Source organism: Aulonocara sp. 'chitande type north' Nkhata Bay, linkage group LG20 (genome assembly GCF_057382095.1).
Source record: "Aulonocara sp. 'chitande type north' Nkhata Bay isolate Kocher_YH1m ecotype deep benthic linkage group LG20, A_spYH_male_GT1.1, whole genome shotgun sequence".
Classification (NCBI taxonomy): domain Eukaryota; kingdom Metazoa; phylum Chordata; class Actinopteri; order Cichliformes; family Cichlidae; genus Aulonocara; species Aulonocara sp. 'chitande type north' Nkhata Bay.
Window position 1 is genome coordinate 19357120 of NC_141363.1, and position 14422 is coordinate 19371541.

At 48.3% G+C, this 14422-nt stretch overlaps 1 protein-coding gene across 1 annotated transcript in view; it reads right to left on the reverse strand.

Annotated features, from left to right (window-relative positions):
• The window catches only part of LOC147305453 (nucleolar protein 4-like), a 117276-nt gene that overhangs the window by 39478 nt on the left and 63376 nt on the right, over positions 1 to 14422 (reverse strand). The window contains exon 5 of the mRNA XM_086277132.1: positions 3258 to 3408. Within this exon, the coding sequence (XP_086133258.1) occupies positions 3258 to 3408 (151 nt within the window). The remainder of the gene's footprint in view (positions 1 to 3257; positions 3409 to 14422) is intronic.

Genomic DNA, 14422 nt, shown 5'->3' on the forward strand with positions numbered 1-14422 from the left:
ACTGGGCACTGAAGTGTCGGAGTGTTTGATAATGATCGTAAAACAGAGCGACTCAGCCGTGGATCTGTCGTGGCAGTGAAAGCAGTTTGTTCATTCTGAGCTGTGTCTTCATGTTTCATGTTCCACTCTCAGGAGGATCAATAAGATCAGCTGCTCTTTGTTGCTGAAGAACAACATGAAGCTGTGCAGCACCTTCACAAACAAGGGAAACTTTACTGGAACATCTGTAACAGCAGCAGCTTCCACCTCAGTGTGTCATGTGATCACTATGTTGGCTCCTCAGGTTCATGCTCTCCCTTCCTCCTCCTGATGTCACTCTCATCATCCCTCCTGCCCCGTCTCCATTCCCCTCTCCACCCTCAGCTCGTCCCCTTTGGAGAGGATCTGTGATGTCAACTCCATCTCCTGACGAGCCCTCTTCATCCTCGTCCTCCAGCCAGGGGGCGGGTCAGCAGAGCAGAGGATCTGGTGTGGATGTGGCTTTGGGGGAGGGATGAAGAGGACGCTTAGCAGCCAGAAACGAGAGGCAGTTGAGGGGCCACTTATGAGGGGGACGCACTCCCCTCGGAGGCAGCGCGATGTGGAGAGGGCAGCAGCCTCTCAGAGAGCGCCGCAGATGACCGAGAGCTCAGGCCGTGGTCGTCTCCTCCAGCAGCAGCTGAATAAATTTACACAGACAGCCCGAGTCGAGGTTGACGCTGCTGCAGAGCTGCTCCGCCACCGGCTCTCATATCACAACTGTCAGATACAAACAGCTGGACGGAGCCCACGCTCTGGACCTCAGAGCACCACTGTCCTGACAGAGCCCGCAATCACCAACATGATTGATTCATACAACACACGACGAAGGACACGTTCTTTACACGCCTGCGTTCATGTTGGTTTCATCAGGACATCGTGCTGCTGCTTTCTTTAAACTCAGTCACCCACTAACCATGGCTGAGTCTAAGTAGTGAGAAATGGTACATAGTAGCTTATTTCAGACTCTTTGTTAATCTGATGCCTCTAACCTCCCGCTGAGCGCCGACGCCGCTCGCAGTAACACGAGTTTAAAATAGTGGCGCTTTCACTTTAAAGAGCAGCTCCATGAGAGTGTAGAAGCAGCAGGAGACCGCTGCAGGGCGCCGGGGGCGGGGCCCGATAACAATTGCACAGCTCTCCTGATGGTAAACTGACAGGCAGCACACAGACGGGCCTCGCACTGACGTGAAAGACGATCAGGATTTCTTCATCTTTTAAAGAAGATGGCGATCGGAGCCCCCCCCGTCTGAGCGTGTTGGAGATTCCTGCTGTGCGTTAGAGGCCGGGGGGGCTTTCTGCCCGCTTCCCTCTTGGATCGGACTCTAGCAGGAAGCCACTTCACCCTCGCCGCTCCTCTGAGTGCGGAGGCATTTGGACGCCTACGCCGCTGCTCTGGCGTCTATGCAAGGTGCAGGCAGCACACTGACCTTTGAATAACAAGGCCCTGTACACTCCGCCACCCACTGAAGGCTCACAGCTCGCCGCCTCCAGCTGGCTCTCTCCCACAATGCAATGCTCTCCAAACAGTCCCAGCACCAGCACCACAGACACAGGCGAAACAGGGACTGTAGCGCTGATGATGCTTCCACCTGCGCGCCTCATTGGTTGGTGGATTTTATTTTATTATGACATCACGCATCAAACAATATGCTAACAGCTAACAGCTAACCTGAGCAGAACTCAGCGCGGCGGCGTCTCCAAGAAACAGCATGAAAAATGATCATCATCGTCCCTGCACGTTACAGCACCTCGTTAACCTTTCTAATAAGGACAGCAGGCACCGACTTCCTGTCCAGGCCCCTGACTTCCTGTCCAGGCCCCTGACTTCCTGTCTGATCAAATACACACTGCATGATAATGAGGGAGCCCACAGGGACAATATACTACTGTTGTATATACCACAGAGCAGAGGTGTCAAATATAAGGCCCGGGGACCATTATCGGCCTGGCAAAGAATCCATTCTGGCCCCGTCTTTAAAGTGAAGAAGAGAATAAATTTAGACGGTAAAATAATGACCTCCAATCCACGCCACACCCAATAATCATGGACGGGGTAAATAGATACAGAAATAGATGCACAGTAAAGCAGAAATCGGTCCACTAAAGATCAAAGTGTGTTAGAGCGCAAACATCTCAGTTTACACAAAGTTACGTTTATTGTGATGGTTACTGTTTGGAAAAAGCCACGATTAAGTGTTTAATCACAAACATGTTTCCTCCTCCTGCAGCAAAGAGGCCAGACTGATGAAGATCAGCCACCCTCCTCACATCAGACTCAGGGTTCAGTGCTGTGTATTGATGAACGGCGCGCGCGCACGCACACACACACACACACACACACACACACACACACACACACACACACACACACACACACGCTTGCAGGTAATTGCTGTATTCTTGCAGCATTAGGAGACGAGTGTCTTCAAAGTGAGCGCTCCTCACAGCAGGAGGACCTATTAAAGGAGTAACGTGAAAGAGGAGGACAGGTGAAGGTGCGACACAGACAAACTCTTCGAGGATGTTTCAGCCACATCACTCCCAGAGTACCTGCGAGACACCAGGCTGCTCCGTCACACTGAGGATGAAGCTTCCACGTTGTTTCTAATGAATAAAGTTCCAGTTTGGTTTAAGGTCTCTGCTGAAGTCTGAGGACGCGAGCGTGTTAGCTTAGCATGGCCGGAACAAAAAGCTGAATGTTGCCGACTTCCACCTGAAGTTTCTACACGTCCTCGTCTTCAGCAGCTCTCAAAACTACACAATCATCTTCAGGTGGAAGAAGGCGTTATTTGGTCTTTCAGGTGGGCGTAGCTCAAAGTGATGTCACAACAACTGCACAGGTGTGAGGGGATCATGTGACTGCAGCACTGGCTTCAAACACACCAATCATAGCAAGCCTCTAAAACATCCTGTTACCTCGTTAGGACGGCCCACCTGTGGAAGGCTTCCTGTTTCCTATCACTTTATTCAGCAGCAGACGGCGCCGGCGCGCCGCCATCACACGAGGTGACGCAGGAGAAGCTTTAGCGAGATGTTTCAGCGCAGCACATTATCTGGTGTGACCTCCTGAACCCGCTGCAGGGATTAACAGCAGTGAACACAACAGGAGCTTTTCTCTCTGATCACCATCTGCTCTGTCCACACATGCATGTTTCAGATAATCCGCACGCCTTCAAAGGAAACCTACACATCATCTCCACAAACGCAGCGCCCGGCGGGCGTGACGCCGCTCTTACCGTCGTCCTCTTTGCTGTGGGCGTTCTGCGGACTGTGGCGCATCCTCTCTCCGTGGCTCGATGGGCTCAGGTCTGACGCTGCTCCCAGATCGGCTGCTAGCCACGTGGGCTCGCTCATCTCGGCCTCCTCGCTGCTCACTGAACTGTCATCCTGAGAAACACAGACACAGCACGGTCACACATCCAGCCTCAGCCAATCGCGTTCGCAAACCAAGCACAGCTACATGTAGTGATGCGTGCCCCGCTGCAAACGAGGCTTTGGTGTAAAGTACTGCTGACATTTACAGAGACGGGAATATTTAAGAATACACAGGAAATCAGCAGCATCAGCGGCGCCGATGCATCGGTGCATCAGCCTGACGAGAAAAACACACTGAAGCTACAAAAAATAAACATCTGGAATAATAAAATCTGAAGTAATCCAACTGTGGGAACGACCAAAATCGAAAGAAGCAAAAACTAAACTTCTACCTAGGACTCGGCGATATGACCCCAAATTCATATCTCGATATTCTTTAGCTGGATGGCGATATATACGATATACATCTCGATATTTTTTTAAGCCATAAAGAACAAACAGAGAGTTCTTAGTCAAAGCTGCGTCCCAGATGTCACACGGGCACTTTTATTAACATACAGATGCAAATGAAAAAATTACTCAAAAATAAATTATGAGCATTTATTAAATAATAATGCTCCATAAATAAAAGAAAACAATGTTGTTTTTGTGCATAACAAAGAGCTCACAACTGTGCAGTCAAAATGTAAACTAACAGACGCTGAGCGTAATAACAAAGATTTCACAGCAGCTCTGTTCACAACTTCTACTGCGCGACCGACAGCCTGGAGTTTGAAATCCTCTTCTAATCCTAATCTAACGTGTCTCTTACAGGTGCCATTTATGGCCCTTATACACACACAGTACTGTAATATTACGTCGAAGCACAGTACGTATCACTCCGCGAGGCTCCTCGGTAGCCGTAATGCTCCGACAATCCATCAAGCGGTGCAGCTCCATCGCTTACCAAAGTCGTACTAAAACATTTTTTGACAGATTGCTGAGCGCCGTGTACCACCTAAAATCGGTTCATGGTCTGGGTCTGGGCTGCATGGCGTTAGTGTGGTTGGCTTGTTAGCGTGATTAGCTCGTTAGCGCGGTTAGCTCGTTAACACGTTGATGCCGTCCAGCCCCGCGCACGGGCCGATGCGCAGTAACTCGTTAACGGAGATTTGCCGTGTCCATCTTGTCGCTGCCTGCAGGTGAAGCGATGGGGGAGGAGGGGGAGTTGTGTTCGGTGAAGGAGAGGCGAGGCCGAGTAACGTTGCGTAAAGACAAAAGTGGACGAAAGAGAGGCAAACTTGTGGTTCCACAACTCTAATTATAACGTAACATAGACTATATCGATATAAAGGATATTGTCACATCTTATATCTCATATAAAATTATATTGATATTTTTTAAAAACTCGATATATCGCCCAGCCCTAATTCTACCCGTGTGTTCTGGCTCTCTCCCAAAGCAGCTTTGCATGAGTCACAGTTTGAAATAATCCTTCTTTAACTCACACTGAGCCCCCCTGCAGCTGCTCACTTCATCCTCTGTCTGAAACAAGCTGATTTAGCTCCTCCTCCTCCAAGAAAACTTTCTCCCCATTGGCTGCCCCTCACAAAGCGAGTTTATGCGAGCATCCAGCCCTGAGGCAGGTGATCCATGACGGGAGATCAGGAGGAGTTTAAGTTAAAGTGTTGCTTTAAGAAGAACTGTTCCATAAAGTTTGTCTGCAAACTTAAAGCAGACGATTGGTTCAAGCTTCATGACGAACGAGCTCTGAGTAAATGACACGCGTCACTTTGTGTTTCCCTTTTACTTTAAATTGACACATCATCAGAGAAACTGAATCTGAGATCCAGGAACAAGCAGGCAGGTTTCGGTCCATCTCCACATCAACAAATATTCTTGGCGTCTTCTGTAACGGATGAAAGATGGAAATAGACGAGGATCACACACGTTCCCTCTCAGCCGACGATGCATCGTTAGTGACACAAACCAATCTAAAGATTTATTAGAGAAAAACAAGAAACAGCCCCCAAGCAGGACGTGTGTCACGAGTCACGTCTGTGATCTCCACAAGCACACACACCTCGCCAATGAGCTGCTCCGCCTCCCTGCTGACAACCCACAGCACTCTGCATGCCTGTTTAAAGTCACCTGGATGAATCAAACTGTGTTTACCTGCCGTTTGAAACCGTTTTTAATCTCTTTATTTGCCTCTTTGTCGATGTGGGCATCCGTGGGATCCACCATGACGCCCGCTCCCGCGGTTTAACCCAAACATCAGAGCAAACAGCGAGCAGGAGGCGAGAGCGAGACACCAAATCAAACAACACGAGCAGCACCTGCAGGCCTCGCCAGCAGCACCAGCGGCATGCCGACGTTTCTCTGAGCTGTTTTTCCTCCACCTCAAATACTCAAATACTCCTCGGCTCAGGCGGAGAACGCTGGGAAACACAGCAGATCTCATTAAACTATTATTAATATTACAATCCTGCTTATTCTGATTTTTTAAAATGGTCACAGACCGTGTCTTTGGACATCAAGCCTTTAAGACCTACCAAAGTCCGCCAGAGCTTATCTTTGTATTTTTACAGGCTGTAGTGCCGTTTTTCAGAGCATTTCAAGTTGCTATACATCAATACAACCATTACATCCCAGATGTTAATAATATGTCTGCATTAGGTCCATAGTAACTCCGTAAATTGCAAAAAAGCGGAATAAACTTCTAAAAACACCAGCATATCTCTGTAGGAAAACACTAAATTTCCCGTGAAAATGACGTCACTTCCGGTTTCGGGCAGGTAACGGCGGACGTGCGATAGTTCGCGCTGACGTCTGTTCCAATGTAGGAAGTGTTACGAACAGCTGATCAGATCAGCAAACATGTTTCTGGAATATTATGTTTTTGTTGCTGCAAGTGCTTTTTATGCAGTTTTTGCAAAGCTACATGTGGAAGGAAACCGTGACCGAGGACAAGCTGATGGCATCAGATGTAAGTACAACTCCTCCGGTTTCATATGCAAAAATTATTGCGCTAGCTCACGTGGTTGCAGAGCTGCCGGGATTTAAAAATACTTAGAGCGCGCCCGCTCCGACCTGTCATAAAGGGTTAAAGTGATGTTGTTTAAAATTGGTCTCCACTCGACTTTTCCCACAAAAAACAACAGTCACAGATCAAAATAATCCTTCTTTATCTTATCCTTGGGCTTGGCGCAGACCCTCAGCTCCTCCTCCTCCCCTTCACCCATGACCACGAGCTGTGGGGCTGAGAGGATGAGATCGCGTATACGAGGAGCACAAACGAGCTTCCTCTGAGAGCGTCCGGGTCGGCCTTCAAGCTCGGCCGCTCAGGAGGAGCTCACCCACACTGAAGGGAGGCAGCTGAGATGTTTCCACGCTGATAGCTCCCAGGTGAGGTGTTTCTGGGAGGTTCTTGGAAGGAGACCAGAAGCAGAGCCAGGGGCTGCTTCCAGAAGAGCTGGAGGATGGAGACTCCTGCCCTAACGTGCTGTTAGACAGCGGACAGGTGGAAGCGTGAGCTGCCAGGTTATGACCACCTCGCTGGGTGGTGACGCTGAGGCGTTTCTACCCACGCTTACAAATGCTTTCACGCTCCGAGCCCGACATGAAAGTCAGATTTATTGGGATCCAAACAGCGAGCGTGTGCCCACACAGTGCCACGTTATGTGAGGCGGTTCGAGTCTCGTTATATTTTAATGAGATGATTATTAGCTTTGCCTGTCAGCAGCGAAGCTACTCCTGACTGTGTCCCAGCCATCAAACACACGTGCAAAGCTGGAATCAGCATCCCGGCGTTTTCCATAATTAGATCTCAGGCACTACGACCGCCTTTGCTTGTTACGGACATATTCAAGGAGACGACAGACAACGAGCCAAGAAGGTTGATGTTCTACAAACTGAGGCGAGGAGCAGAGACCTCAGAAACATCGCAGTGACATCAAAACTCGGAGCAGGAACACGATGCATAAAATGTTGAGCTAATAACGAGACAGCAGAACACGAATGACGTAAAGCCAACAACACAGATGCAAACGCACAAACACACGGGTTATTCCTGCGTGCTGCTAAAACATAGATGCATTCATATAAATGTAGTTCTGTCTCTGCATTGATTCACGTGACGCGGTTAGCATTGACTGCTCTAAAGTGTTCCCACAGAAGGCAGGTCGAGGTGCAGGCAGAGTTTAAACTGAGATGTTTAGATCTAAGGAATCAATCTCAGCTGCTTCGCACAGAAAATGCAAAAGCTTTCACGCACTCAGGATGAATGAAGCAAAAAGGGCTTCAATAAATATTAGTGGGCTTGTATTTAATATTCACCTGAGTGGAAATGAAACTTTAAGAGGTCACGGTGCTCTCCTCACTCACAGAGCCGCTGTTGATAAGATGATGAGGGCCAAGAAGCAGCGGTGAGCGTGTATCTGGGCTTTTGGAGCTAAATCAGAGTATTAGAGGAAATAAAGCTGATGCACTTTGTGCTGCGGCTGCATAATGAAATAAAACGGTGAAACACTGCAGGGGAATCCAGGGTTTCCATTTAAAGATGCAGTCTGTGCGACCGCTGCAGCTCCTGCATGAGTCTGTGTGGCAGCACCGACCCACATCTGTCTGTTAACGACAGCTCTCGGAGGAGGAGTTTCCCCGGGCTCGTCGTGCTGGATTAGCATCCTCACCGCAGACGCCATGACTGCACACGCTCACTGGAAGCAGCCCAGCTACACAGGGGAAGTCCCTGCACGCCACTGACACACATACAAGAAGGCTCGCTCTGCTGATGTCACTGAGCTCTCAGGTGACTGACAGTTCAGCTCCTCCCACAGGACCTTTATACACGTCCAGCTTTCCTCAGGATCTGGGCGATGTGCACAGACAGGAAGTTGTGTCTCTGACTCTCTGTGTGTCATCAAGCAGCAAAAGAATGAAGCCAGTATAAAAGCACCCAAACCTACAGTTCCTCTGACAGCCAGCAGAGGCAGCACTGAGTCAGTCCCATGTTCAATGTTTACAGTACAAACTGTTTCTATAGATCATTTCCTGCCTTCACCTGTACGAGAGCAGAATGCTAACATAACTCACCTGCTGACAAGATAAGGGGCGTGGCCCCCTGTGGTGACACAGGTAGCTGCTAGGCTAAGCTGGACCTGTGGACCGCGTTTGTGCTGTTGAAGCTTTTTGGAGCATTTTAATTAAAGATGGAACAATCACAGTGCGGCGTCTTTGAAAGGTTAAAGGTCGCTCCAGATTTCTCCTCCCGTCAGCAAATCCAACAAAATCATGGAAGTAAAAATCCGTGTCCTGTGTGAGGGCTACAACTCCTGCCTTTGGCTGAAGGTCGTGATCCTGCATCTATGACGTCAGCAGCCTAACGCTAACGTGGATTTGTGTAGTTTTTGTTGTTGTTGCTCACACTGGAAATCACTATTAACAGTACAAGTTTGTATCTAACTCGAACTGCTTCTTCTCCTTGTGTGTGTGTTGTTTATTAATGTTCTCAGTAATGAGACGTCCTCATTTCCATACAAATGAACTCGAGCGCTCCTGCTTGATAGATACACTGAAACAGGGTTTGGAGCCATCGCACAAACTCAATAACACACTTTAACCTCTGTGTCCATGCTCAGACCGACATCTGCCTTTCCTTCTGTCTGCTTTTTAACAAATCTGTCATATTTACTATGTTAACATTAAACAGATCAGACGTTTATGATCCGAGTGCCTCAATGCTAACGTCACCACCCACTGGCTCCCAGCAAAACACCGACTCACACACAGTCCAACACTCCACACAAGCTAACAGCTAAAGAGGCTTTACACAGGGTTGAGACAGAGAGCACAGTACAGTTAGCCAGCTAGCTGCCAAGTTAGGCAGGTAGCAATTTGTCTACATTAGCATAGAAGCTAGCTAAAATTAGCCACTGGAGACCTGACTCACGGAGGGCCACTCCATTCACTGTTATAAGCTAATTTTAGCTAATAGCAGCAAGCACTGTAGCACTGTTTTCTTACACAGATAAAAAGACACTAAAGTCAAATTTGGTCAAAGACTTTTTTCCACCACATCATATCACTTCATTTCATATGCTAGCCTTAGCCTGCTCATTAACGCTACAGCAGGTAAGCTAACACAAGTAGCTAACTTTAGCTGTTTGACCCGCAAGAATAACTGCGTCAGTCTCATTAAGACCTTCAAATTATAGAGAATTGATGGTTTTCAGGATCAGATCCGACCCTTAACTCTCTGTTTTAGGGCTAGCTGGTTAATGACCAACATGGATGAGCTACAAACCATCCCACACAGAATAAAGTAATCCAATGATTCTCCATCACTACGAGAGACGTTGAACAAAAAATGTTCAGAAAAACCAAACTGAGCCCAGACTCAACATGGCGATGATGACGAGGAGGACTGAAGATTATGAGAGGTGTAAAAACAGTATAGTGCACCTCAGATGAATAATTAACAGCCTCCTTCCTCTATTGTCTATTTTTAACAGGAAAGGAGAAGAGTGAGAGAAGCAGCGAGAACCTTAACTTCCACCAAAGAACAACGGAGGCGGCTTAGAGAAACTGAGGAAGAGGAGGAGGAAGCATGATTGCTCCACAGCAGTCAAGCACACCTGTGGTTTAAAGTAAGGATGCAAACTAAAAACTGACCAACACGTCCCATCAGAAACACCTCCGTGGGTCGTTACAGATGGCAGGAAACGAGAGATTAACTCCGAGTAACGGAAGACGAAGAGGAGGAGAAAGTGGAGAGGAAGGAGGTGAGCTTTGGAGAACGAATTGGACAGAGGAGATTAAAATGAGACGTTTCGGAGACGAGAGCAGCTGAAGCTGTGAAGGATGTGAGGATGAGGAGGGTGAGAGGAGCATGTGAAGGTTTGAAAGAAGAGGGAGCAGTGGGTGGTGAGGAGGAGCAAATGAGGAAGATGTGGTGTAAATCGTTCTTTCTGAGGCTCCGGGTTTCTCGACCCACAGCCCTTCCTTGTCCCTGCAGAGATCAGTTAGTGGAAAATAAATTACTGCATCCTGAAATATTTCCTCCTGTAAACCAAGCCGAGCGTCCAGCTGTCGCCCAGCAACCGCGCTGCTTCTCATCTGTTTCTGTCCGTGTGCTCGTCCCAACAATGCTAACCACGTCTTTGTGTCTGCACGAAGGGAACAGTGACGGCAGCGCACGACACGACCTCTGCAGAGCGCAGCAGGTCAGCCAGTCAGCCTCGATTTTACACCAAACCAGCATCTAAGACCCATTTGAAACACATTCTTCACTCTTCCCATATCCTGAAGCTGAGAGGCCTTCTTCTTCATCGTTAGCGCTGCCACAGCAACCATCAGGATGTTCTGCTGTTCGTGGAAAAAGCAGGAAACTGCTGAGACTTTGTTGACAGCTGACCTGTCACCTGTTCAGGTCACCTGCTGCACTTTGTGTTCGTGCTGATGGTTTCAGGTTTGACGGTTAGACCAACGTTAGCCTGAGTATGGAGAAGGCCCTGTAACAGCGTCTCTTCCTGTTCTTCTTCTTCTGTGGTATTTGTGACTACTTGAATTGACTTTATTATTGACTTCTCTGTTTGTTCCAGCATTACAGACCAACAAATGATCTCACTATTCCCATTCCTCCACCTCAGAGGAAGCAAACATTCCTCACACTCCTCGGTAACGGGACTGCAGGTGTCTGAACTACAACTTCCAGAAGAAAAACTACAAAATCTCACTTGACCGCCACGATGTTCCAGCAGGTGACGTGATGGAGCCCGTGTTATAAACTGGATCTCTGGGTTTCCCTTCAGGGTCCTGAGTCTCTTTTGTCCACTTCCTCCCTGAACTCTGGAAACCATCACTGACAGCAGCCTGCTTCACTGTGGGAGTAAAATTAGAAACCAGAGCTGCACCAGCCACACATTACTGTGTGTGTGTAGAAGTGCTCAGATGGCTGGTTTTCGTGTGTGTGTTTCCAGAGCAGAGCAGCCGGATCTGCTCCGAAGCCTTTGCTAAGCTAATCGAGTTAGCCACCGGACAAACGGAAGAAAAGGCCTCGTCCTGTCGGAGCTCATCTCCTCTGTTCCCAGCACATCCCTGCTTTCAGGAATCTCTGTCTTCCCAAACATTTGGCCCTTTCAGACAGACACGAAGACGGATGCAGGTTTTATTTAGAAACCTAACGAGAATCAGCACAGATGTTTGTTACTGCCACACTCTCTGGCTGTGCTCAGGTTTCATGTACCAAATGATCATTAGCCAGTCAGCAACAAACAGCAGAAAGAGAGCGCGGAACGACGATGTAAGTTACATTTATATTACATATAAATAAGTAATTGTAGTTTATGATGATTGTAGGTGGAAAAACTGCAAGGTTTGGATGTGACGATCTGATTGGACAGTTAAGGTTAAAGACGACGGCTGGTCTGGGGTCAGGGTTAGGGTGCTGCTGCACCAGGAGAGCACCAAGCTGTTCCAAAAACACCACTATGTGCATTAAAGGTGTTTAAACAGAAGTGTTGTAGCTCCAGCTCCACCGGATAATGACTGTGCTGTGGCCATGATGACCTCATCAAACGCCTCGCCGCTCACTTGCCGAGGACACGTAGAGAAGACGTACTCGTAACCTGACCCTCCACGTTAGACCTGACGGTCTTTCACCTGGATGTCACCTGCGGCAGGAACCTCTTGACAGGCGGAGCTGCTGAAGCCGGCTGCCAGCATCCATCACCCACTCACACCCAACGGCCGAGCGTACGGGGAACAGCAGGGCGCATCGTAAATCGGCCACCGTGGGAATGTTTATACTACAGTTCAACAATCGAATAATAAACCTGGTGATTTCATAAAGGCTCGTTTCATTAACTGACATTAACCTGAGACTGTAAACTGAGCTTAGACAAACACCTGATTATCCTAAATTAGAGATTAATGTCTCAGTGTGTACTCTGACAAACTGATAAGGTCTGTGGAGGCCCTGAGGCACACGCGTGTCTCATCAGTCACACGGTTCCTGAGCAGCAGCCGCCGCCAAACGTGTCCGGCTCACTTCATACAGCACGTTTCACGGTTAAGGAAACAGAAGGAGCTTCCTGCATCACAGACGGTGTTCATCCGACACAGGCTCACTGACAGCCAACCACAAAACAAAGAAATCGGAGCGACCAGAGAGCAGGGTGCACAGTGGGTGTGGCCACCTGAACTACCAATGGGAGTGAAGGTTACCTGACCCGTGATACAGGAGTAAACAAAGGATTAAACATGTGGTGACGCTGTGCCTATGATTACTCTGCTGTTAATCAGTCACACTTTTCACTGATTGGCTGTAAACAGAAGGTTTGAACAGCAGGTGGGCGTGGCTTCTGTCCCTGACTCGGTAAATCTGCTTTTATTAACCAATCAAAGCAGTTTGTTACTACGAGCTACATTCACAGGCACAAGCCGACCTGATCAGGTCTATGTGACATCACAGAGATCCACGAGCTGAAAAAACGGATAATCTGAGTGTTGAGGGACTCACACCGTCCGTGTTAACACGAACACACTCCACTGCAACAGACACGTGACAAGAACATGTGGATAACAAGTGCACATCTGTTTTTAATGAAAACTGAATCATTCAAATGTTCCCCACACATTTGCGGCGCCGTGCTCCTGTTAAGGATCCACGCCTGCCCCGAGGCCTGACACAGGCGGCTCAAACACACTTAATTAAAAGAAGCATGTCTTCAGATAGAGGACTTGAGCTTATTAATTCAGGTAGTGGGCAGCTTATGTAACACAAAGTCAGGACGATAAGCCGTCCGTCTGGCTGCGCCAACATCGCGAGGGGGCAGCCGTCAAAGTTCCCTGAACCGTCTTTCATGGAGCTTCACTATGAGGAAGACAGAGAACAGGAGCGTTTGTGATGAAGCGGCGGATCGTGTCCTGTCTGACGCTGGAAACACAGACAGGAAGTGATGGAGAATCATTGGATTACTGTGAGCCGCTGACCCGGCTCATGACCCGAGGGGACCAGGGTCACTTTAAGAAACCACACCTACCTGAGAGCCAATCACCAAACATCCTTCATCTTTTTATTATTCATGTGGATGAAAACGTCTCTCGTACTGAATTCATTTCAGTCGTTTCGTAACATCAAGGAAAAAAAGTTTGTTCTCCAAATAAAATAATTGCTTTGCATGTAATCAGATTACATAATTAAACAGTATCATCCCTGGATGCTCTCAAACAATTGCAGTAAGAAACCGTTATCCTTAACCTCGAAGGAGAGGTCAGAAGTCAAATGGCTTCTTGTCAGTTTTCCACCAGTAAATGACGATGTTGACCTCGGTGGATGGAAGTTCGATCGGGATCGGGTCGTGAAGAGCTCCGCCTCACCTCGGCTGCTGAGCTCTGGACCGTGCAAGAAGGCGGAGCTTCGGGTTTGGTGCACAGTGAGATTCTAGGATTTTGATTGGATGTTACTGGGCACGCCCTCGTCCAAACTTCTGGAAGCAAAATGTGTGGATGTGGAGTCGAAACAGTTCTAAAGCTACTGTGATGATTATTAACGATGTTAAATCTGTCAAACACAAAAAGAGCTGCTGCACATTTTATTTTGAAAGGAGACACGGCTTGTTCCTGTCAGTGCACATCATGTTTGGTACACAAACTGCGCCTCTCTCCTGGCGGAGCGGCCGACATGAATTTCATTAAGAAAATCAATTAAGGTGGACGTCTCTCGCCTCACACGGAGGGGCGGAGGAGGGCGGTGCGCCTCGTTCTTTGTTCTCTTTGTTTTAGAGGCCGCGGTGCTGCAGAGCCGGACCTTCAAGCCCCCCATGTATCTCCCCCTATTGCTGCATCCCTCCCCCCATCCCTTTACCCATCTCCTCCTGCTGCCCCATCCTGCCAGCTCCTCCTCCATCAACTCTCCATTACCACCTCCCCCACCTCCACAGATTTCACGTTTTCATCCTGCCCCCACCTCCTCCCCCTCACTGTCATGTCTGTGGTTTCCACAGAAACTGATGTCTGTTCTAATGATGCTGATTTGATAAAATTCTGATTCCATAAATTTAAGAAACGAGCCTGAAACTACTGGTCATCATCTACTCCCTTCATC